Genomic DNA, 24,866 nt, shown 5'->3' with positions numbered 1-24,866 from the left:
CTGCAGCCAATGATTGAGAGAGATTTCTTCAGCGTGTAGAAGAGGCGTGGTAAAGGAAGAGCGGTGGGAGGAACACGCGAGGTAAACAAGTATGCGACATGCTAATCAGCTCAGTGCCCAAGGCGCAGTTTCGTGGTCCAGAGGACAATTTGACGAAGTCGGCGCTATTTAATACTGTACATGGCCAACATTACACCCATTCATGGGTGAAGTGTGCCGCAGACGCGCAGTAGTAAAGTGCAGAAATAATTGATTTTTCGAAACGAAGCGCGCATACACTGCGAGAAATGTAACGCCCCAGTCTTCTGTGCAGCTTAGCGAGCTTGTTTCGGAAGTGTAAAAAAACATGTTCCAGTTTTCTCACTGGGACCGCTGATAATAATTGTCGTGGTTGAAGGTCTCAAATCCGCGATATGATTCTGAGAGACGCTGTAGCTGTGGGCTCAGAAAATTTCGACCACCTGAAGTTCTTCAACGCGCTCATAAATATGAGTACATGAGCCTGAAGCATATTCGGCGCCATCAAAAATGCCACTGCCGTGGCAGGGATTCGATTCCGCAACCTGCGAGTCAGCAGCCCGGCTGCGGCGGCTGCATTTCCGATGGAGGCGGAAATGTTGTAGGCCCGTGTGCTCAGATTTGGGTGCACGTTGAAGAACCCCAGGTGGTCGAAATCTCCGGAGCCCTCCACTACAGCGTCTCTCATAATCATATGGTGGTTTTGGGACGTTAAACCCCACATATCAAAGCAGCCGACTGCCTTAGCCATTTGACCACCGTGACGGGTGGGGCTTCTGATAGCAACTCTCGTTACCCGCCACCCACCTTACTCTTGCCCTCGTGCTTGGATCGCTATGCGAGCTCTGATTCTCTATATATCTTCAAGACAAAACCGGATTTAGCAGAGAGGTCGAGTGGACCGGTGATCCGTGATCAGAGGTTTACAGCGCAGCCCAAAACAGGGACTGTCACGATAAAACCAGAGACGGACAGGTGAGGCTAACGGGATAATAATATTTTTTAGAACTAACAGAAAATAATTCCAGAGAATGTACACACAGGATAGGGGAATAACACGCCTGATGCTTTCTAACGTGTTATTCGAAGGTCACACGTTCGGATCTTGCCAGTGGCAGGATCCGAACTTTTATGATTTTGTCCACGTTTCTTTTTTTCCCATTCAAATTACGATTATTTCTAATGGCATCTTCTACACTTTCTCAGGCATTATTATCTGTTCTCATCATTGTAGCGTCTTATCTCTTGGGACCCGGCGAGGGTAAATTCGTCCAATATACTGAACATTGTAACACGGCACACCACGGCTTTCATAGCGCTTGCTTCCTCCAGGAAAGCGTTTTCTCGACTGCTTATGCTGCCATCTAGCGAATACAATCAAACTCGATGCATATCACGCCGCTCAGGAGACTCGAAATGACGGGATTGAACACGATTGACTGTTGCGGCTGCCGCCTCAGAAGTAAGTCAATTTATATTCACTCTTTGATGTTTTTAAGAGTATTTAAACACTTATAGTTCTGTTTGTGAGACATTGAAGCACACAAAGAAATTAATATTTGAGCAAAGAACGGGGTAGTTGTTTCATGTCGCTGCGTATTCGACAATGCACAATATAATGAACATTGGGTCTTCATGACAACAAAAACATATGACAGTACGCTCGTCTGTTCTTTTGGCGCACTACGTATAGTGTAATACATTTCTCACTGCACTTCTCTGCTTTTTTACATTTAAATTCGCGTAGTTTTTGCTTTGTAGGTACAAGGCCCCGTGTGAGTGATGGTACGGTTGAGAAAATATTACCATTACTAATTGTTTTCTCGGATTCCAAGAAGCCAGTAAAGATAACTTTTGTTGCAAAACGTCTTTTTCTCGGTCACCGGCCTCCAACTCGCCATACTCTCAGTTCCCTCAATATGTCACCTTACAATCTCAACGTCCAATATAATGGACAATGTGCGGCGGCCAAGTAACACTATATATTGAAAAACTACGTGAAACTTTTAACCTGTGCACTCAGAAGACGTTGGTCCAAAATTAAAAAAAAAAATTGGAGGCCCTAAGTTTAATCTAGGCCTTAGGAAGCTAACAAAAAACAAAACAAGCCCTTAAATTTGCCAGAACAAGATAAGAACCTGCTTCAATTTGATAATGAGGTGGCAAGAATTCGATTGGCGTCTGCGCGTTAACAACATATCTTGCGATTGATGTAACGATGGCGTTAAAGTGGCGTCACAAATTTTTCGTGTACGATGCTGTGCCCCCTATTGGCGGTTTCAGTGATGTCAGTGTAAGCCATCTAACCTTTAGGTAATGTATGGCACAGGGTAAAACACGTTAGGAGAAACGTGGGCTGCGTCGCCTGACGTCAATTTTCGCAAGACGACATCGTATGCGTACGACGTGGCCACCTGTACGTTGCTTTTAAGACATGTCACACACGGATACCGACCTGCCCAGAGTCGACCCATGGCGTCACACTTGCCGTCGTTGATGCGCGTGGGGCCGGGGGCGTCCTTGTCCAGCATCTCGGTCAGCAACGTGGTCTTGTTGGCGTGCAAGTCCACATTGTAGACGCCGTTGCCCATGCACACAACCAGCTTGCGGTTGTCCTCGGCGTACGGGATCATGTTGCCGATCTCGTGGTCTGCGCATGCGCAAAAGCTGGCAGCTTACTAAAGGCACGCTGAACCGAATGACAGAACAAGTTTTTCTCGTATCCGTTCCTAGCCAAAGCAGCCTTCTAGCTGTGAGAGCATGCTTGTGAGTAAACGCTCGACAGGAAAGTATAAATGGCGGAGCCACCTTGATATTCGCGTGACTGAATTCAGTAACGAACCTTCACAACAAGGTATACGGTCCACATAACTTTATTTAAAGACCCCGAGAAGTGCCACAGCTTAGGGCAACACCGCGGGCCGCTCCCACGAGGGGACAGTTAGACCGAGCCTAACCGCCGCATTGCAGGCTCTCTGGCCAGCCCAAAGTTGAGGCTGCCATTCCGACTTGCTAGGAAGCGCAGCCACTATTACACAGAACACACAACGTAAGCGCTTGTGTTGTGTGTTCTGTGTAATAGTGGCTGCGCTTTATAGCAAGATGGATGCTTATCAACTGGCCCGATACAAACGTTTATTGACATTCCGAGCTCTGGAGGACCTAGCTCCGTTCCTGTTACGTGATGTCATACCCACATCACGAGGGGCACCAGCCAAGAAAGTGCTCGAAATTGCATGTTTCCCCACAGCGAGGGCGCTGCGAGCTGAAGCCACTTGGGAATTGATTGATATGTGAGGTTTAACGTCCCAAAACCACCATATGATTATGAGAGACGTCGTAGTGAAGGGCTCCGGGAATTTCGACCACCTGGGGTTCTTTAACGTGCACCCAAATCTTAGCACACGGGCCTACAACATTTCCGCCTCCCGCTTGGGATTAGGCAGTATTCGGAGCGAACTGAGTTGTATGAAAGATATATACATGTATATATACTCGTATTCTTTATTTTTCTTGAATTACGCGAAAGAAGGTACATAAGCTAAAAATATAGCAATACCTGACGAAAGGTCTCTGTAACGGTTTTACAAAAATAGCAAACAGCATACACAGAAAATTTTTCGTAGCATACAATTTTTTGGTTGAATATAGATTTAAAAAGACAAACAAAAAATAGTTCACAATGCCCAGTAACCAAACTAAAAAACGTTCTTTTGTACAGACGTAAAAAAAAAATAGAACGTTAGTGTATACCAGCTAGTACATTTCACGAAATACAATATTTGTATTCAAAATAAATAAAAATGAACAAAAAGTGTAAGACACAAGTTCATCTAAACGTTGTACTTCATGTCATTATACAGAAAAAAATTCGGCCATATCCACGAAGTGAATGATGATGAGTGGGCGAAGCTCCGGAGGTAAACCTGGTAAACCATGAATCCTCTGTACATTTCACCCACTCGATTTTATTACATCGCTCCCCCTAGCGTACGTCGCCGCACTAAATCGAACGATTGCCTTCAACCAATGACACGCGCCATATGTGACATCATTCCTATTTTGTAAGATCTCGCGTCTTTCTTCAACTACAAGTACCGCTTTCTAGTTTATAACATCTTGCATCTTATCATCATCAGCTACAAGTACCACCATCTAGTAAACACTACAAGAACTAAACGAGAGGTGGCTACGTACAGGAGACGGTACCGCCATCTAGTGAACACTGCAAGAACTAAACTAGAGGTGGCTACATACAGGAGACGGTACCGCCATCTAGTGAACACTGCAAGAACTAAACTAGAGGTGGCTACATACAGGCTACAGGGGACGCACAGCCCACGCCCTAAGGAGCTTCGCCCCTAAAAATCATATTTACACACAAAATAGGAAAGAGCATGTATTTTAAATTGACAACCTTGGAGTGAGCGCGTTATTCATTACTACTTTCTAGTTGTTGTTTTTAAAGGCACGAACTAACATTGATATTCAAATCTTCTTTCAATCGTTTAAGAAGAGACATGGTTTGATATTTCATAGTTCGCTTACCATAATTTGTTCGTGTTTTTAGGATGTGTCAATTTTGTGCTCTAAAGCAGTACGTTGGTTCATTTTTGTCGTTAGTGGTATATTTTTCACGATGTACTAATTGAAATAACTCAAAATAGAATATTTGATCAGTCCTAACATATCATGCTTTATAAATAACGGTTGTGTTCTTAAATCCGGTGGTTTTACCCTGTTTTGGTGAAAGCAGTGTATTAAACGCTTTTGTGGCACTACTAATTTATTATAGTTGTTTGGTGTTATCGTCCCCACACTAAATTTCCGTAGCATCACTTCGAGTAAAACAGAGCCTAATAAATTGTTTTCATCAGCCTTACAGGGATTAAAGCAGCGGCTCTGTATAGACATCCAACAAATTTTGTCAATTCCACTGCTATGCTATCGATATGTGCATTTCAGGATAGGTGCTCTTCAAATATTACATCAAGAAATTTTTGCGTTGCGACTCTATTGATACACTCCCCTTCAAGTGTAATGCTCAACGCGGTATTTATCATTTTATGCACTGCATGAAAAATGACGTGCGTAGTCTTTTTTGTGTTAAACTGCATACGATTTTCCCTTGGCCAGCATGATAAAGATTACAAATAATCATTACCTTTTGACTCAAGTGCTTTTAGTTACTTACATACAAAGAATACAATTGCGTCGTTCGCCAACATGAATATTTCAGGATAATCACGAATATTTACTAGAACAATTACATAAAGCAAGAATAAAAGCTGTCCTGACCCCTGTGGGACACCTCGAGTTTTCATTAGTTTGGAAGAAGTGATGTTATTTACCTTGACTAATTAAAAACAATTTTTAAGTAGCTGTAAACCAGGTTGAACGCCATGCCACGTATGCCATACCTGGACAGTTTGTTAAGCAGCATGCCATGATAATTGCTGTCGAACAACTTTTTAAAGTCTAAGAACAAATCAAGTATATGTCTTCTGTTCTCAATAGAATTTATTGTTTTATATTTTATAAATGTGAGTGCCTGCTCAGTTGACAAGTTGATTTGAGCTTTGAAAGCCATATTGGCTTTTCGTTAGTATGTTCTTATTGACGAAGATATTAGTCCAGTGTGTATTTTCAAAGACCTTTGATATGGTGGATAGCACCGATGCAGCATATAGCCAAAAAGGAACAATAGGAACAAAAGGCAAAAAGAGCAGTGCTGATGCATGCGAACAGCATGCAGTGTACTGACCTTTCGGCCATCGGCCCCACTTTCGCCGCCGTGACGTTCCACATATATATACACGGAACCTTTGCTTTGGTAAATATAACACCAAGTATCACCAAGAGAACATTCTTGTTGCAACAAGGTTTTTCCGAAACACGTGACCGAGGTTTCGAGATTGCGACGGATTGCTCCGGGAGAGGACACGTTCAACCATTCGGCGACAAACGCATAGATTCTCCAGCATACTTATGGCGGGCTATTTAGTCATTTACTGCTGGCTGTACGCAGATCCCCGAGTTGCTTCGCTGTGGCAGAGGTTTCTTCCCTGTCACCCAAGAAATGGCGCAAGGAGTCAAAGGGGACGCCTAGTGTCACTTTACCCACGGTGTTCCTATACGCTGTGTGACTGCGGGCCTCCGGCTTCGTACTTTCACCTACAGGCCGCGATCGCCCACGCCCGTGAGCTTATTCCTTGGAAGGGGTTCTAGAGATCGCTCATTATTCTGTAGCTATTGTGCTTTCCTTGCAAACTCGGCACTGAAGACGCTGATCGCACGACGGTGGCTCGCTGCAGCAGCCGCTGGCCATGTTTGCTACACATGTTGTTTGCTATTCATTCTATGTGTGACATTCCAATCGGTTGATATCGCGGTAATTGCTTTGCCTTTGCGGCGTTATTGGACTCTTTTATCAACATTATTACTCTTCCATTCAAAGGCTTCCAATTTGCCAGTATGGCCGCGTTCTCTGATACTGCTTTATCGTGCGTCATACGCGATGCGACGGAGACCAGGAGCTCGTCGCCCGTAGCGCCGGCCGTGAAGGAAGAAAGTAGGTGCCGATACCCCGTCGGACATTCAATACTATGTACATGCATTATATACAAAGGCAGTGTGCCTCCTAGGGGCCAGAGAAACAGTTTTCAAACCAAAATTATGTTACCACATCACCCCCCCCCCCCCCTTAAGTTAAAGAGCATGCCACAATTCTGCCACGTATTGAAATGCTTAATGCAGCAACTATACAGCAGATAGGACACACGCCTTTGCAGGTATTGAAGAACTGCAGAAGAACCCTACCTAGCTTAAGAATCTCGGTGTCGGTCCTGGTCTTCGGGTCATAGCGGAGCACCACTGGGCCACGGGCGTCGTCATAAAGCAGGGTGCCGCTACGCTCGTCCCAGTGAGGTCCCTCGCCCAGGATGCTCTTGCGCTTGCTGGCCACTTCCACCTTCATTGCTCAGGCTCGAACACGTCTTGTCCCGATGAACACGTCTCGACCTGCTACTGAGAACCACTCTTCTGGAAACAGAAAAAGGGCCTACCTATGCACACGGCACAGTACTGCCAAGCGCTAGTGGTGGTAGAAGCTGAGAATGAAGAAGTCGGTGGCTGCTGTGTACGGCTAAAAGTAAATAGGTTTATCTCTAACCTATTTTCAGATTGGTTTTAATTTCACAGTTCGTTACTCTACCCATCCCGCCACCCGGCTCTTGGCCCGGAATTCCTCTTTGTGGGTGAGCGCCATACACATGAGGTCATCATTATCATCAAATAGCCTGTGTTTCCTTTTCCCTAGCATACACCTTAATATTGCATTTACATCAACCACTGTCTTCTTGGCCAGTGCCCCTTAGTAAGAAAAAAAAAAATGAAGGCATCTCCCCGAAGGGGACAATGGGATGATGCGGAGCATTGGGCTTGTGCAGCACGAGCAGTCGTTTTTTGTTTTGTTTTTTTAATTGAGAAACTCGCAAGCAGATGCAGCTTGCGTCGGCTTTGTGAGACACCACGGGGAGTAATAGTGATGGTAGTGCTTCTTGAAGAAGGAAGAAGGCACCTAATTCCTGTCTGCCTTGAGGCAGCGCAGTGCCTTGAGGAATGCCTAGAGGAGAGGGGAGGGCGAGCGTAAGTTGAGTGACATAGGTCACTCTAGCGCAGGTACAGTGGCTAGAATGCGTAGGTTAGTATACACTACCTGCGTCGGGGTTGTGAGGCAGAAGAGGAGGAGCGCATGAGAGAAGAGGGGGAGCACACGAGAGGAGAGGGAATAGGGGATGGGACGCCGATCTGAAAATCTCAAATAAAGCTTATAGCAGCACTACCGCAGTGCGCTCGCGGTCCGTCACACGGCTTCTTTTCGCGTTTGGCGGGCTTTCTTTACAACGTGTAAAAATAACAGCGCGAGACGTATCGTACAGGAAACAATTTAGTCGGTGGTTTCTGAAAGTACTCTACATCTCAGTGTTCATATTTTGGGTTTCCAGCCCATAAATAAAAACATAAGTAATTAAGAACTGTTAAATCATTAGTATGGGGAGCAATAAAAAATAGCCTGAGTACCTACAGGCTTGTGCGAGTTGTATGCGTTTGGTTCGATTCGCCCCCTAAGTGCCTTTTACTTTCAAATCCTTGGCTCAAGTTATGTAGGACACCCTGTATATGTGAGGGACGTCGTTTCCATGTAAACTTTCAATTGCTAGTAGAGCTTTTCCCTGCATTAGAGTGTTTCCATTCGCAGTAGCAGTCGTGTCATTTTACCTATATCTACAGAGTTTGCTGGGCTTCCACGCTTCTTATTCATGGGTATTTGCAGCGGACCGCACTCGACTTGTTCGCGCTTTTGGCACGGGCCACGTGGTATACAACATTTGCATGAACTGTAGAATGCAATGCGCAAATAATCTTGGTTCGTCCGTTCAAAACGTAACACCTTGTGCTTTTCAACAAGCGGGCTGATTGCAAGAGGTTGTGCGTAGCCACAAAGGGCAATGGCAGCCTGGCATACAGCAACTCATCAACACTATATTCACGTTCCAGCAGTGGATGCCGGCTGGGAAATTCTTGTAGAGCCCCTTTGCGCGGCATTCTCCAATCGCTCGCCGCCCCTGTTCAGTCCCATACAACATGCACTGATATCATCATCATCATCGTCGTCGTCGTCGTCGTCATCGTCATCATCATCATCACGCCGACTGAAGCGCAAATGCCTTTCCCACGCATCTTCCATTAACACGGCGAAGTGCTTCTCGCGGCTGTGATACTCCCCTAAGCTTTATATTCTCCTTACATGTTTTATTATCCTTACCTCTTTACTCAGCACAGGGTTGCCAGCCGGTCTAGCAACTCGCTAACCTCCCTGTCCTTCCAGTTAGCCTCCTTCTTAATCTTCTCTGCCCACCTAATTTTCGCCCCTCCCCTCCCTCGTACATTGGCCTTCTCTTGGAATCCAGTCGATCACTCTTAAAGGACCCCTGCGACAATTTTCCAAGTAACCACCGAATCAATCAATCATTAATAAATCAATCATGTTCCTTTTTTTTCGTAACAAAAAAAAAGGTGGCAAGAGAAAAGGCTGCTTACTCGAAGCTTGACAGAGCTCCTGCTACCCGTACAAATATGCAACATGCAGCAAAATAACTAAGCGAAAGAAATGAATACAAAATAAACAATTCATTTTCCATTTACACTTCAACCGCTTCACAGAACGTCTGTATAACACAATATGAAATAAAGGAATAAATACAAACAATATGAACAATAAATAAGAATAGTGATGAAGCTACACCACGGTATGTAATTGCTTATTACTGGGTGATCCCACGAGAGATCGACACGGGCCAAAAAGTTGATATTTTAGATTTCATTGAGTTCCTGACTTCTGCCTTTTTCTTCTTCCGGCAAAAACTCATCAGCTGTTTCAGCTGAGAAGCCATTAGACGAAGACAGCATATCTCTGAGGCGTCTGAAGCAGTTCTGGCAGACGTGGTCGTTGTTATGTGCATGGCGGGCAGCTTTCGGCAAAAGCTTCTGGAGGGCAAACAGGCCGATGTCTTCGACCTTGCAGAAGTTTCTTTGATAAGGTATCTTCTTTTTATGCAACATGAGGTAATCTGAACAAAAAAACTCTATCCAGGCTGAAGTGGTCAGCCATCGCCACGCTCCTTGAAGCTCAAATTACTGGCAATGCAACTATGCGTGAAACCAGCAGCACGAAAGTGATCTATCTGTCGTCTGTTCCTATGTCTCTCACCTTTAATGAGAGCAGACGTAAAACAGCGTGCGCAAGTATCCACAGTGCGAATGCAAAACTGAAGTATAGTACGTTAAAATGAATTTCACAATGTTTTTGTCGATAAAATTATGGGAGGCGTAATCTTTGTCCCTACTTTGATTCATATGATCTAAAGCATTGCCTCCGACATGCGGCGCACAGCAATTCATCTGTAGAGCAGACGACGGATGACAACTTGCCCTAAAGCGTGTTCTTCAGTCTAATGCGGCAGTCTTCGTGCCCTAAATGATAAAAATTTGTTATGAATCGTTTATGAACTCTTTCAACATTCAATTCTCTTACCCAACGTGTTGCAAACACATGGCCGTCACAGCAGCTCCATCTGAGTGTCAGTAATGGAGAGGCACCACATATTAGAAGTCTCAGTGCTCTACGTATAAGAGTAAATTCAGATACTGTAGAATACTGTGTTCAAAATAGTTACTCCTATCTGCTAAAACAGCCTTTCTTCACCAAATGCGGTCACGTTTACTCGCGTTTGAAGCTTATTGCCGCTTTTCCGTTCCGATTTCTAGATTTCTCAACTTATCAGCGCATTCTCGAAAAGCTCTAATTTGTACCACGATTATTGTCGCTAAAAACAAAATATTGCAACATGTTTTTCTATATTACTGTATGATGGCCTTCGTTTGTCTATTTACGAGATTTAAAAAAAAATCGAAGATGTAGTTTTTTTTTATTATTCAAATTTCAGTGGAGCACACTTTTGCCAATATGAGAACTTTGAGGCAATATATAAAAATTTACGTTTCCCCTATGGCAGCAATAATTTATGTACCTAATGAACACACTATATCCTTGTAACGTGTCAAGTTTGAAAACGCTGCTTACATTACTTTCGGAGAAAAAAAAAGGGGGGGGGGGAATGCGTAACTTATTTTAAACTGCCGCAAAATTAGACATTTTTAAAAGCTATTTTCTAAAGGTCCACAAACTTGAAACCGTATGAATTCATTCTTCATTAGACATGCATTTCAGGTAAAAAATATCTTCTTTGAAACAAAAATATTTTTCTTTTTATAGCATCTGCAATTTTCGAAAATGACAGGTGACGAAATTGGTGCCTCCGTGTCGATGAAGTTTGGTTTTTTTTTCTCGTAAGTTATGCCGTTAATCATAAAACGATGTTGACTTTCAGGCTACCTGGTGAGAGGTGCACGAAATATAAAATACTCAATGAAATCTAAAATATCAACTTTTGGACCCATGTCGATCTCTCGTGGAATCACCCTACTATACGTTATTGTACACCATATTGTCATAATACCATTATTGATAACGAGACGCAGCATGAGTGAATTACGAATATTTATTTAAGGAGCTAAAATTAAAAAGGTTTATAAAAAGGGCTTCATAAGAAAGTTTACAGTCACGTGAATCGACCACAGCAAAAATTTTGAGAAACTGGCAAGTACGACCAGAGTACACACACACACACACACACACACACACACACACACACACACACACACACACACACACACACACACACACACACACATATATATATATATATATATATATATATATATATATATATATATATATATATATATATATATATATATATATATATATATATATATATATATATATATATTGCCACAAGCTGTAATCCTTTTCTCTCTTTTCTCGTCACGACCAGTGCTCTGCAAGCTGTTAAAGGTGCACTGAAGAGAAAGAATGAGTTGTTTTAGATTGATTAACTGCATTGTGAGCACTATAATGTCATAAGTTTCATGGTGATAGGTTCATTATTAGTGGAGAAAGTCGAGGTTGAGTTTTCATTTTTTAACTTTTACGCTGTAATCGCCGCGCGTGACATAAGAAATTGCAGTATTTTTTTCTTTTCTTTGCCATGTTGGCTCATTGCAATTTTTTGAAACTTTGTATGCTAGTTTTAGGGCACCCGCAGATTACAATGCACTTCAATTTTATCGGTTTGAAGCGAGGACCCATTAGATGCCTTCAAAATTTATGACGTCACAGTGCTTGGTGCTGGAATCTCAAAATGGCGTCTGCACCCGCAGTATCCTTTCGAGCGTTTTGTTGTCGTGTCGCAGTAAGAGATGTGTTTTAGGGATTGTGAAATTTTTAAGCGATAGCGTTAAAGAGCTCTTGTCGCAGAAAACCCACCACCGGCGTCGGCCCCGTTGGTTGTGAGGGTAAAATCGTCTGTGAGTCTGTGGCCGAAAAATCAAGTTGCCGAGATAGCCGCGGGACGCCGCTACTTGTCCAAGCATGCGTGCGCGATCGCACTGAAAAAGCTGCGCATTCGAAGAAAAATAAAAGTACTTAAGGTCACGAGGCGCGGTACTTTCTTTGCCCTGCCACCCCTCCCTGCTTAGCTTCCAGCGCTTTCGTCGGGACGAGAGAATAGACAATGCAATTTCAGCATGTGACAAACCTTTGTAACTTTACTCGCGCCGGACGGATTCTTAAACTTTTTGCGGTGTTGAATTCGTGAGGCAATAAGCTCTTCTAGCGAATTCATTCCATGGTTACTTGAAAAAGTGTTTCAGGACCCCTTTAACGCATTTTGTTCGACAGGTGTAACGACGAAAACGAGCCCATTTAGCGATAATAGCGTGCTGGTCCAGCTTACTGTGTGCGTGTTTGTGTGCGTGCGTATTTAACAAAAAATATGAATAAATATGCACTTAGCGGTTGAAGGGTGCACTAGGGGTCAGATTTCGCTATCGTGTTCGACTCTTAAAGGCGAAACATTACTAATACGCAAAAAAGCGTTTCGCACTTTAGGGATGGCAAGGGGCAAAGAAGTTGCTTCAGACACGCCTCAAGACCCCGCACTTCTTATTTTTCTTCCTCCTTCTTCTTGCCTTTTCTGTTTTTGGGTCTGTGTTCATTCCACTGCGTGACCTGCTTCGCAGTGTGATCACGTGCCCATGTGTGGGCATGCATTATGCAGCGCACCGTGGCGGCCACAGAGTACATGTGCACCTCACTATGCGTGCTCAAATCACTCAATGACCTAGAAATTCTGCAGAGATGGCTCAAAGATGACAGGCAGTACTTTAAGCTTATTAACAGGACTGAATACAATGCATAAGTTCCACATGAATTTTCAGAACATGGCTTGCAAACGTAACTGCGTGAGGGCCCACAAGAATCAGACTGAACGGATTCACGGCGCACAGGAATAGACTGTCAATACTGGTTTCGATTGACTGTACATGTACTAATATAACTTCATAAAAAGTGCACATGTAGACTAACATCAACAAACACAACGCGACAGTTCAACAACACCCTGATAATGTGACAACTGTCCGTCTGTCTGTTTGTCACTCTGTCTGTCTTTCTGTCCATCCGTACGTCCGACCGACCGATCGTCTGTCTGTCTGTCTGTCTGTCTGTCTGTCTAATCGTCTGTCCGTCCGTCTGTCTGTCTGTCAGTCTAATCGTCCGTCCGTCTGTCTGTCTGTCTGTCTGTCTAACCGTCTGTCCGTCCGTCTGTCTGTCTAATCGCCTGTCCGTCTGTCCGTCTGATCGTCCGTCCGTCTGTCTGTCTGTCTGTCTGTCTGTTCGTTCGTCCATCCGTCCGTCCGTCCATCCGTCTGCCTGCCTGTCTGCCTGTCTGTCCGTCTGTCTGTCTGTCTGTCCGTCTGTCTGTCTGTCTGTCTGTCTGTCTGTCTGTCTGTCTGTTCGTTCGTCCATCCGTCCGTCCGTCCATCCGTCTGCCTGCCTGCCTGCCTGCCTGCCTGCCTGCCTGCCTGCCTGCCTGCCTGTCTGTCTGTCTGTCTGTCTGTCTGTCTGTCTGTCTGTCTGTCTGTCCGTCCATCTGCCTGCTGCCTGCCTGTCTGCCTGCCTGCCTGTCTTTCTGTCTGTCTGTCTGTCCGTCCATCTGCCTGCTGCCTGCCTGTCTGCCTGCCTGCTTGTCTGTCTCTGTCTGTCTATTCGTCCGTCCGTCCGGCCGGCCGTCCGTCTGCCTGCCTGCCTGCCTGTCTGTCTGTCTGTCTGTCTGTCTGTCTGTCCGTCTGTCTGTCTGTCTGTCTGTCTGTCTGTCTGTCTGTCCATCGGAGTGGGGTGAGCGTCGCAGCGCCATAGCCAACTTTTGAGCACTCCCGGTATTAGGGGTCGCTACTATGGCGGGCAAGCCTATGCCTTATGGAGCCTCGCCCCTAAAACGAAATAACGAGGGAGGCATTTCATGATAACTGGAGGTGAAGCGCTTTACAGTTTACAGCGACAGCCGGTTACCTGACTAAGCATAGTAATAAAGCGAAATTTAGCAAATGAGAAGATAAATGCTCATGTTGTGCGGAAGGAAAAGAAATGGCACCGCATGTTCCGACTAAAAGTGAAGATATGCGCCCTGGTGTGCGTTTCGGGACAAGCCTAAATGAAGGCTTGGGTTTTAGGGGCAGTAATGGAAAGCTGAACACGCCCGTGATAGAAATAAGAGCCGGTCAGGAGTGTTGGTGGCAAAAATTTAGAGAGCAAGGTCCAAAATAACTAGCGGGGAAAATAAGGACATGCTGCTATTAGGGGTAGAGAAGCGGGTTGTGAACTTCTTTTTTTTTCATTTTGATAGTCAGAAAGATTTATTCAAGAGAAAGACATTGAGTCAACTTGGGAAAAAAATGTGGAAAAAAAGGCGAGTATTTTTTCTTTGTCTAGTTTGGTAGAACACACGTCACCACCATATTATAACGCGGACGCCTTTGCATCGATGCGAAACGGTGGCCAGTGGCCCGGTGTGTAGTTTTCAATAAAACAACCTTGCAACCGGTGGTGAACAAATGGCATACTTTGTGTTACAGATACATATCCTTATTTTCCCCCTCCTTTCGAATATAATGTTTCACTAATTCAAAAATGAAACTTAGCTCCACGCCACACTGTCATTATAGGAAGCCCGAAAACCCAAGCCCTTTCTTGAGATCACTGGAATAAAGAATCTAATATGTCTTCAATGGCTTACCTTTGTCGCTGTGAGGAGACCCCTTTTCTCAAGCGGCGGCCACGAATGCAGAAACGAACTCTCGATGTCCACGTTGCACCGCTACGTAAACGCCTGCTGAGCACGCACGAAACAGCAATCACGTACGATCACGTGACGATCCTTTACGCTAGCGAAAAATAATGTTGAGGCCACGGTATTCTCTCGGCGTATCTATCCAGCGCTGAATGTGCCTGTCTGCAGAGACTTGATTTCCTCTCAGTGTTACTTCTTTCCATTTTTATCCGCCTGCGCACTGTCGGCTAGTTTTATTATTTCTTACCTTTCTTTTTGAACGCATGAACGCGTATTAGTCGTCGGCGCCCATCAAGGTCGCCGGCTCGCGCTATGAGGATGTCTGGCACTCGGCTATTTATGGATCTACCGAGACGTCACGCTAGTTCTGTGCAGTTTGCCGTGAAAGTACAACGCGACAAGGGCGCGTAAACCCACCGAGAAATCACATGGACGAGCGCTGTGTTTTCTCAGTGGGCGCTGTCCCACACACTGCACAGAAAACCAGCGAGCCCAAGCTTGGCAGCCGATATACTTTTTAGTGTAGCTAAGAAAACGTTGTTATAAAAAATTAAAATAAAATAAAAAAGAATTGACAGACCACACGTACCTTAGAGAATCGATGTTAGGCTAAGCATGCGTATGGAAGAGGACTGTGTTGCATTTTATTACGGAGGAAAACGTTACGAAGTGGTGCTAAGGATAATAGCATCATCTGGCATCCCAAAACCAGCATATGATTATGAGGGACACCGTATATAGTTATGATCATCTGGGGTACGTGCACCGCACACGGGCCTACAGCATTTTCCCCTCCATCGAAATGTGACCACCAAGGCCGAATCGACAATCGAGCACTCGAGCCATACTGCGGCGGACGGCGCCAAATGGAATGAAACAAGTTTGTTCTTGTCCTGCAGGATGCTAACAAATGCATGCTGGCACATACGTTAAACATATGCATATTTTTCATATAACAAGCTGTGTACAGTTGCGTAATGAAGCCAACACACACACACACACACACACACACACACACACACACACACACACACACACACACACACACGCACACACACGCGCACACGCACGCGCACGCGCACACGCACACGCACACGCACACGCACACACACACACACAAAACGGTAAGCTGATACGAGGGGCTGGTGCTTGCGAGGATGTTATAAGTAAACGCACCTGGGCACTGCTACAAAAATCAACTTCACTGGGTGGCGCCTAACTACAAATGACCTGAACCCGACGTGACGGCTGCATCAAAGGAGTACATAGATGATGTTTATAAAACCGGATAGCCAGCACTGCAACCACAATTGACGTGTCTCGAACGTAAGGGTCTACATGAAAAGTGATTCCGAGATTCGGCGTACATATCTCTGTGATAGAATATTTGATTGCCACGCAGAATGCTTCAGTTTGGTTGCTGCTGGGATCCTGGCATTTATTTTTCGCATTTGTCAGGTCAACGATGCACACGTCAGCTTTTCTTAACACTCATGCTTTAAAAGTTACCCTGCATTTTCGCGCCGTTTCGTGGTGTATAAACTGTCAATCACCTGTCGCATATACCCGCATACTTGTGGAACATATATACACGCAAGCAGGTATGCGCCGCACGTATTGTTGAAAGGACTTGTGGACGAGTGCTACAGAATTACGAAATTGTTCATGTCACGACCAGCGAGCCATATTCGTCAGACCATCTCACCCTCCCATACTAATTTTGGTTGTTCGTAAGTTGCGACTACCTACTAAGTTGTTGGTAACTGCAGAAACGACAGAGTAGGCACACTGATAGCGTACTACATTAAAAAAAATAAAATAAGAGGACCGTTCCACCGATCGTTGTTAAACTTCATGCATGAGTGTAACCTGTTTACTTATGTGTGATGAGCTTGTGTTGTTTTTATGTGGGCTTGTTATGCCAAAGGGCAGTCTTGCGAATTAAAGAAAAATATCTAAAGGTTATCGCCTATTTATGTGTGTTGTGTGCTTTGCCTTACCGCCTTGATTATACGCACTTACGCTCACAGCATAACAAGAAAAAGTAAGACTAAACGCCATGGCATTTCCCTGTTAACCCAATTATTTACCGCCAACTACGTAGTTACCATGATAAGTACACATCCCACCAGTGAAGTAAACATAAAGGCATCAACGCATCACATACGACCGAACTCACGCTTACTGACGCACTGTATTCAAAACTCGAATGAAGTGCACGCCATCAATTTTAAGAGCTACTTGGCTACTATTTATGTGTTTTTGAAATAGCACACATCTTGCCAGTTAGCAGACGTATTAATCAAAATAATAATAAATGTTTCTCACCCATTTTTTTGTGCTCTACCGTTTTCGTGTATATGTGCCATCGCGTAGCCTAAAGGTTTTATTCTAACATAATGAAGATGATTCAAGTTTGTCTAAATTTGGTAAAAGACTGCCACAGTTACGACATAATATAGAACAGCATCCACAAAGCTTCAGGCAAGACCAATGACTTTGTATTTGCCTAGTGGAAATCACCGAGAAAGCTTCCTGTATGGCAACGGCCAAACTTACAAACTTCGCTGCTGACTATGAAGCGATGATGAAGCGAAGGTATTGTAAAGTGCACTCGAAGCTGGGGTGCTATCCTGGACACTGTCTAATTCCGCCATATTGTCGAATTATCTAATGGCGGCATTTTAAGCCAATCAGAGAGGTCGGAGCAGCTCACTTGACCAATTAGCATCGATCAAGGGTGGAATCTGACAACATGGCGAAATTCGATAATGTCCAGAATAGCACCCCTGGTAAACACAGGTGGTCCTGAACTGTTCACTGACATGTTTAAAGAGAGAGAGAGAGAGAGAGAGAGAGAGATAAAGATGCAAGGAAAGGCAGGGAGGTTAACCAGACGCGCATCCGGTTTGCTACCCTGCACTGGGGAAGGGATGAAGGGGAGAAAAGAGGTTGCAGAGAGATGAGAAGGTACACACAATCATGAGCACACTCGGGGGAGTACACACCGACATTTTTGAAGAGTGCATGGTAATACAAAGGTAGTTACTTCACTGCTTTCAAAAACTGCAAACATAAAAAAGAAACTACCAAACAAAAACGTGAGACTGCATGGAAATATATTGCAGAAGAATTGACATTCAAGTAAGTTGGGATTGGTTAGCATCTTTGAAGAGGGCAGCGCAAAATACGGCAACACCCAGCAAGTTGTGGTGTGTTATATTTCTTTTGGAGTACTCGTTTTTTGTGCTACCCTTTTCAAAGATGCATAAGACTGTATGGTATTGCCGCTTCATATGACTTAGTAAACGCTAAACAATGACTTCCTGGCATACCAGTTGACACATAATGCGTTTAAAAACATAAATAAACACAAATACACCCGCGCACACACACGCGCATTCATGCGACAAATACCGGGTGTTCAAAATTAAGCTTTATGATTTTTTTAAAATTAGGCGCTCGAAGGCACGTGAGAACCACTTGTGCAAATAAGTTAAGCGGCCAGGGGGACAGAAAGTTAGATGATAATTATCGCTGTCAGCAGCCCAATTAACTAAAATTTAATAATTAACTTTTTACTGGCTGCGGTAAGTTGGCATGTTTATATTGAAAAAATGTAGGCAGTGGTGTTTGTACACAGTTTCAGTTGGAAGATTTTTTCTAGCACGCCTGTGTTCCGAGATATCCGGCTCCAAAGTTTAATTGTCTTTCGCACGATTACGCATGCAAGAGGGTGAGGGTCCGCGCAAAGCTCCTCCCTAAAGTGACGCATCTGTTGCGTGTGGTGTTTAGTGTGTGAAGAGGGTGGAAGCGTAGGCATAGGTGATAGCAATTACCCTTGCCCTCTTCGGCCGGCGAAATCAAAATGTGACAGCGCGGTGCGCCATGAGCCTTACGCATGATCCTGATGAACGCGATAACAGGAGACCATTTTTCGCGACGTTTTTTCGTGACTTTAGATCACACTGAGACATCTTCTTGTGAACGCGTTAGCAGGACCGTCCTGCACTAGGGTGCCTCCGGTTAGAGCACAGCGTCTCTGCATTGAAGGTCTACCAAGGAAATCCACGTGGAGTCCTTTCGAGCTAATATGGCTGCTTCTGGCGTGAGGTATTCTACCAAAGTAAAAGTAGACGTGGTGCTTGCAATGGCTGAAATGAATGGCAACGCTTCGTTAGCAATGGAGCTTTACGCGTCTCGCCACCCACACCGTCCCCTTCCAACAAGGCCCACTTTCACAAACCTGTTTCGACGCTTCTGCACAACAGGCTCTGTCCACCTTCCGAGACGGACCAGGAAGGCAATCGTCGATGAAGACTTTGAAATCGACGTTGTCGCGTGCGTAACCTCGATGCCAGAGCTCAGCATCCGACAGATTGCCGATCAGTGCGGTCGCAGCATCGGAACAGTCACAAATGTTTTAAGAAAGCACAAGTTCCATCCATATCACGTTTACCTTCATCAGGACCTAAATGAGGCGGACTTTGAAAGGCGAGTTGACTTCTGCAATTGGGGCCTCATCAAAACTGATCAAGAAAATGACTTTTTGCACAGAATAATTTGGACTGATGAAGCTCGGTTTTGCCGAAATGGAAGTGTTAATCTTCACAACGCCCATTATTGGGCACAAGAAAACCCACACTGGCTGAGGCAGCACAAGCATCAAGTTCGCTGGAGTGTGAATGTGTGGTGCGGCATACTCGGGGACAGGATCATCGGACCTCACTTTTTTGAGGACAACTTGAACGGAAAGATGTACACAGAAGAAATATTAGGTGTTGTCATTGATGATCTTGTCTGCAGTCTTTCCCTGAATGACCTGCGCCAAGTATGGTTTCAGCACGATGGAGCACCACCACATTTTTCTACCAGGGCGAAGAACTGGTTGGACAGACGTTTTCCACAACAGTGGATTGGGCGCGCAGGAGCGATGTTTTGGCCACCAAGATCACCTGACCTTTCTCCGCTCGACTTTTTCCTTTGGGGCTACGTTAAAGATCGAGTTTACGTAACAGAGCCCAGCGATGTTAATGACATGAAGGACAGGATAACATCTGCCTGTGCGAGTATTCCTGCAGAAGTACTGCGCCGAGTCATCGAGTCGACGCGACAGCGGTTCATGCTTTGCGTTGCTGCCGAAGGCAGGCATTTTGAACACTTTTTGGGGCATTGACGTCTTGAGAGGTGAAGAGTTTCGATGAGATTTGTGCATGACCGAAATATGCTTATGTAGCAGCAGGAAATATGCGTTAGCAAGGATAAAACTGTTTCAGTTATTATTGGTGGAGTTGTTGCTCTTGTTTCAATAAAAGTTACAGTACTCGGACATCAGCAGTCACGCTATTCGCGTAGCCCAGGCAACGACCACGCATGCTTCTCTAGTGATTATTACGCACGCGCACTGGCATCCAGATTCTCCGCTCGCACCATTATCTCGGCATGGTATCTGCCACTATCGTTAGAGGCTCTGCAGTTGCGTGTTACGACACTGGTTGCAAGCGTTCTTCGATTTTTGATTTCGACGGCCGAAGAGGGCAAGGGTAATTGCTATCACCTATGCCTACGCTTCCACCCTCTTCACACACTAAACACCACACGCAACAGATGCGTCACTTTAGGGAGGAGCTTTGCGCGGACCCTCACCCTCTTGCATGCGTAATCGTGCGAAAGACAATTAAACTTTGGAGCCGGATATCTCGGAACACAGGCGTGCTAGAAAAAATCTTCCAACTGAAACTGTGTACAAACACCACTGCCTACATTTTTTCAATATAAACATGCCAACTTACCGCAGCCAGTAAAAAGTTAATTATTAAATTTTAGTTAATTGGGCTGCTGACAGCGATAATTATCATCTAACTTTCTGTCCCCCTGGCCGCTTAACTTATTTGCACAAGTGGTTCTCACGTGCCTTCGAGCGCCTAATTTTAAAAAAATCATAAAGCTTAATTTTGAACACCCGGTATAAAGGTTTTCACGCGGCACACATACTATATATACCAGCAAACCGAAGCCACAGTTCACAAATATACCGATGTGTTTGATCATGACGCGACCGAACACATGTTGCTGCAGGTATGTCACAATATTTTTGTTTTCAGCATAGTTGTCTAATTTCGTCATGTTTAATTAACAAACTTTTGAAGCAATGGAGCGAGTAAAAATTCTATTGACAGACAGTTGTACACTGCTTTGGAAAAGATTCGATTAGACAGCCTCAAAGTTCGCTTGCTTTGCCTGAAGTGTGCACAAGAAAAAAAAAATATGTATATAAACTTTATATTTCTTTGCGAAACTTCAAAACAGTGCTTGAGATGCCCCGCCACGGTGGTCTAATGGCTAAGGTACTCGGCTGCTGACCCGTAGGTCGCGGGTTTGAATCCCGGCTGTGGCGGCTGCATTTCCGATGGAGGCGGAAATGTTGTAGGCCCGTGTGCTCAGATTTGGGTGCACGTTAAAGAAACCCAGGTGGTCGAAATTTCCGGAGCCCTCCACTACGGCGTCTCTCATAATCATAGCGTGGTTTTGGGACGTTAAACCCCACATATCAATCAATCAATCAAACAGTGCTTGAGATACTATGGAGGTATTGTTTAGTTGTGCTTTTAAAGCATTCAGAAATGTTTGCCTTTACCCAGCAGTTCGGCCTGTTCAAAATTTACAATAATCTTCAATGTTTCCCATTTTTCCTTTGTTAGCTGGAACTATCTCTGAGCAATCTTAATGTTAGTAACAGAATAGAAAGTTGGGCGATTTGGTGTATATTCATTTTAAAAGAAAAGCGGCGCACAAAAAGACGGTGACAAAGAAGAGAACCACACACAGCGCTGCACTCACAACTGAAAGTTTAATCCGAGCAACAAGAATTTAAAAAGTAAAAGCCGCGCATGACAAGTGAGGTACAACGAGATTAACTGATACGCTCATCAATAAAAGTGAACTCTTTCTTGTGCAATGTAACCGAGGTCTGGCTTACGCAGGCATCACGTGATTTGTTAATATGATAGGCTTCAGACACCTCACGGGTGAATTGATCGTGGTGCTTAAAAATCGTGAATTGATCGTGGTGTTTTAGGGCACCCAATAAATTGGGAAAGATATGTGCATTGGTGTCAAATCAGCTAGACAAGAAGGACAAGCCAGATGTAAAGAAATGTGCCGTAAACCATAGAAATAAGTATATGCCTTGTGCTGTGGGGGTGGTGTACAGCATCCTTTTATCTTGTGGCCTTCATTATGTGGGAGAGACGCGCCGCTGTGTAAATAAAAGGTTGCGGGAGCACTATCTCTCTTTGCATAACGGCACGCCTTCCCATTTGGCTTCGCATTGTGCCACGTGTGGGTGCACACCTGATCTGTCTAACACTGTCATTATTTTTAAGCAACACGATCAATTCACCCGTGAGGTGTCTGAAGCATATCATATTAACAAGTCACGTGATGCCTGCGTAAGCCAGACTTCGGTTACATTGCACAAGAAAGAGTTCACTTTTATTGATGAGCGTATCAGTTAATCTCGTTGTACCTCACTTGTCATGCGCGGCTTTTACTTTTTAAATTCTTGTTGCTCGGATTAAACTTTCAGTTGTGAGTGCAGCGCTGTGTGTGGTTCTCTTCTTTGTCTCCGTCTTTTTGTGCGCCGCTTTTCTTTTAAAAATTTTAATGTTGGTGTGGTTTTTATGAAAGCATACTATTGTGAAAAACTTTAAGGAGTCAAATAGACTTCAAATATTTCCGTAATTTTTTTTTATTAAACAGGCAGATATATGTGATTTGCCCCATATATGATTGTCTTTTTCGTACCGATCCGATCCAAGAAAAAATTCTCACGATGCGGCGTTTTATAGACTAATTTATAGCTAAGTATTGAAGATAGTCTAATTAATTTATTTTTCGCTTTAAAAAAGAAAACAACTTTTGAAGTTGGCCTTCAGAACGCTCCTGCGTTCATTTGTCGCCACTTCACCGCAAACACGGGGTCACCCTTTCGGCTAACACTCATCATAGGCAGCGACAAGGTGTGCGAATAATGTAAGCGGCTTAAGAAGGGTCGAAAGTCTTGTTGTCTTGATGTGAAGGCCACGAGTATATATGGAAGCCGTACAGCAGGTAGCAGTATCATTAGCGCTTTGTGTTACAAGGCTGTCTGCACAACCAGTGTACGTGAGAGAAAGTGTACACAATGTGCTTTATTTGTCAATGTCTCTGTGTAAGTGCAGACAAATCATCGCCCTCTCCTCCACTTTTTTCCTTTCCAGAATGCGTGTATATACTTGTGCAGCAAAATATAAATGGCAGATGTTGGTGGTCCGCGCTAGTGTGGTTTGGTGTTGTCTTTGTTGTGTCATGCTGTTTTCTACTAAGAAATAGAAACTATGGGCGCGCATTGCCAACAAGCCGTCCTCCCGCCAGCTAGTTCTTTCTTCTGTCTTATGTGATTCATAAAGGAGAAAAGAGGAGAAAAGTGAGCCGCGTAATTGGCTGCATCACACTGTAACACCTCAACAGTAGCTCGCGAGGGATACTGTTGCACCGAACTAGCGAAGCAATTTGTCAGAAAGCTTGGTCCAGAATCGACTGCGACGACGAGTCATTGTGGAAAGTGTGGCTCGTATGTACTTGTACTTCCCATCAGAAATTCACTGCGGCCTTTGATTAGCCTTGACCCGCTACACGACTGATGACCAGATCCCGCGAGGACACATTCCAGACTTCGACAGGCGGGACGACAGATGTCGTATAGATCAAACAGCGCTGTGGTTCTCTCAATGTGTAGAACTCTATGACGAGTTGCCTCGTGTTATCGCACGCGAGTCAGGGGGAAAGCATGTCAAACTCGAAACGCGTGATACACTTCGCGTGTAGCAAAACTTTTTATGTCATGGTTATTATAACTTAAAATGAACTCTGATGGGAAGTAAATCAGTTTGCACTTTTGTTGTTGCAGGCGGGCGGGAAACGAGCCGGTGGGCGGGCGGGCGAGGGGGTGAACAGATGGACACGAGTTGAGCAATGTTGCGATATGGCACATAGTATGTATTTAAAAAAAAAATCTGTGACCGCGACACGATGTGGCTGAGTGCGCGTGCAAATAAAAAGGGTGCATTTATCACCGTTGCGTAAAGCCATTTGACGCGCGCTGCAATCCAACTGTCAAAAACTGTGGCAGTCGTCCAGATCGGGCCCTGCTCTACGGTCTTGAGCACCATGGTCTTGACTGATCCATACCACCTGACATAGTCATGCGCAGGGTTCTGTTACAAAGCAGACCGAAGGTTTGTCTGAGCGCGGCCTTCTTTCTATTACTTCAATTCATTGGGCAGACTTTGGGCCCCCTTCCCTAATTAATCAATGTATATATAGGGCAGACTTTTCTCTCCCCTTCCAACTAAGTCAACGTATAAGGCAGATTTCGCGCTTACCTCTCTATTAATTCAATGCATAGAAGAAACTTTCGCCCCTCTCCCTATTAAGTCAATGTACAGGGCAGATTTCTCGCCAACCCGCCATTGTGTAAGGCAGACTTTACTCCCCCCCCCCGCAAATTTTCAATGTATTCGGCAGACTTTTCACCCCTCCCTATTAGGCCACTTTATTGGGCAGACTTTGTCCTCCCTCCCTATTAATTCAATATGTAGGGCATACTTTGCCCCCACCCCCAATTAAGTCAATGGATAGGGCATAATTTCCCCCACCTCCCTATTGAGTGAATGCATAGGGTGGACGTTCTGCCCACCCTCTCTATTAAGCGAACGTATAGAGTGAATTTTGCGCCCCTGGGCCCTTACCTATTAAATCATTGTATTGGGCAGACTTTGCGCCCCTTGATATATAAGTCAATGTATAGGGCAGACTTTTCGTCCCCTCCCATTTAAGTCAATGTATAGGGCTGATTTTGTGCCGCCTCCCGCCCCTTTTAAGTCAATGTATCGCCAAACTTTTCGTCCCCACTCCCTATGATGTCAATGTATAGGGCAGAATTTGCACCCCGCAGACTTTGCGCCCCCCCCTCTATTTTTTAGTAAACGTAGA

General features: G+C 44.6%; 1 protein-coding gene across 1 annotated transcript in view; it reads right to left on the bottom strand.

Moving 5' to 3' along the window:
* The window catches only part of LOC119163171 (uncharacterized), a 60,669-nt gene extending 45,680 nt beyond the window's left edge, over positions 1-14,989 (bottom strand). The window contains exons 1-3 of the mRNA XM_075874507.1: positions 14,778-14,989; positions 6,838-7,059; positions 2,474-2,668 (exon numbers count right to left, since the gene is read on the bottom strand). Coding sequence (XP_075730622.1) covers positions 2,474-2,668; positions 6,838-6,994 — 352 coding nt within the window. The 5' untranslated portion in view covers positions 6,995-7,059; positions 14,778-14,989. The remainder of the gene's footprint in view (positions 1-2,473; positions 2,669-6,837; positions 7,060-14,777) is intronic.
* Between the last annotated feature and the right edge of the window lie 9,877 nt (positions 14,990-24,866).

This window comes from Rhipicephalus microplus, chromosome 9 (assembly GCF_043290135.1).
Source record: "Rhipicephalus microplus isolate Deutch F79 chromosome 9, USDA_Rmic, whole genome shotgun sequence".
NCBI lineage: Eukaryota > Metazoa > Arthropoda > Arachnida > Ixodida > Ixodidae > Rhipicephalus > Rhipicephalus microplus.
The sequence above is the reverse complement of the archived record's forward strand: the minus strand, read 5'-3'. Positions and strand labels throughout refer to the sequence as shown.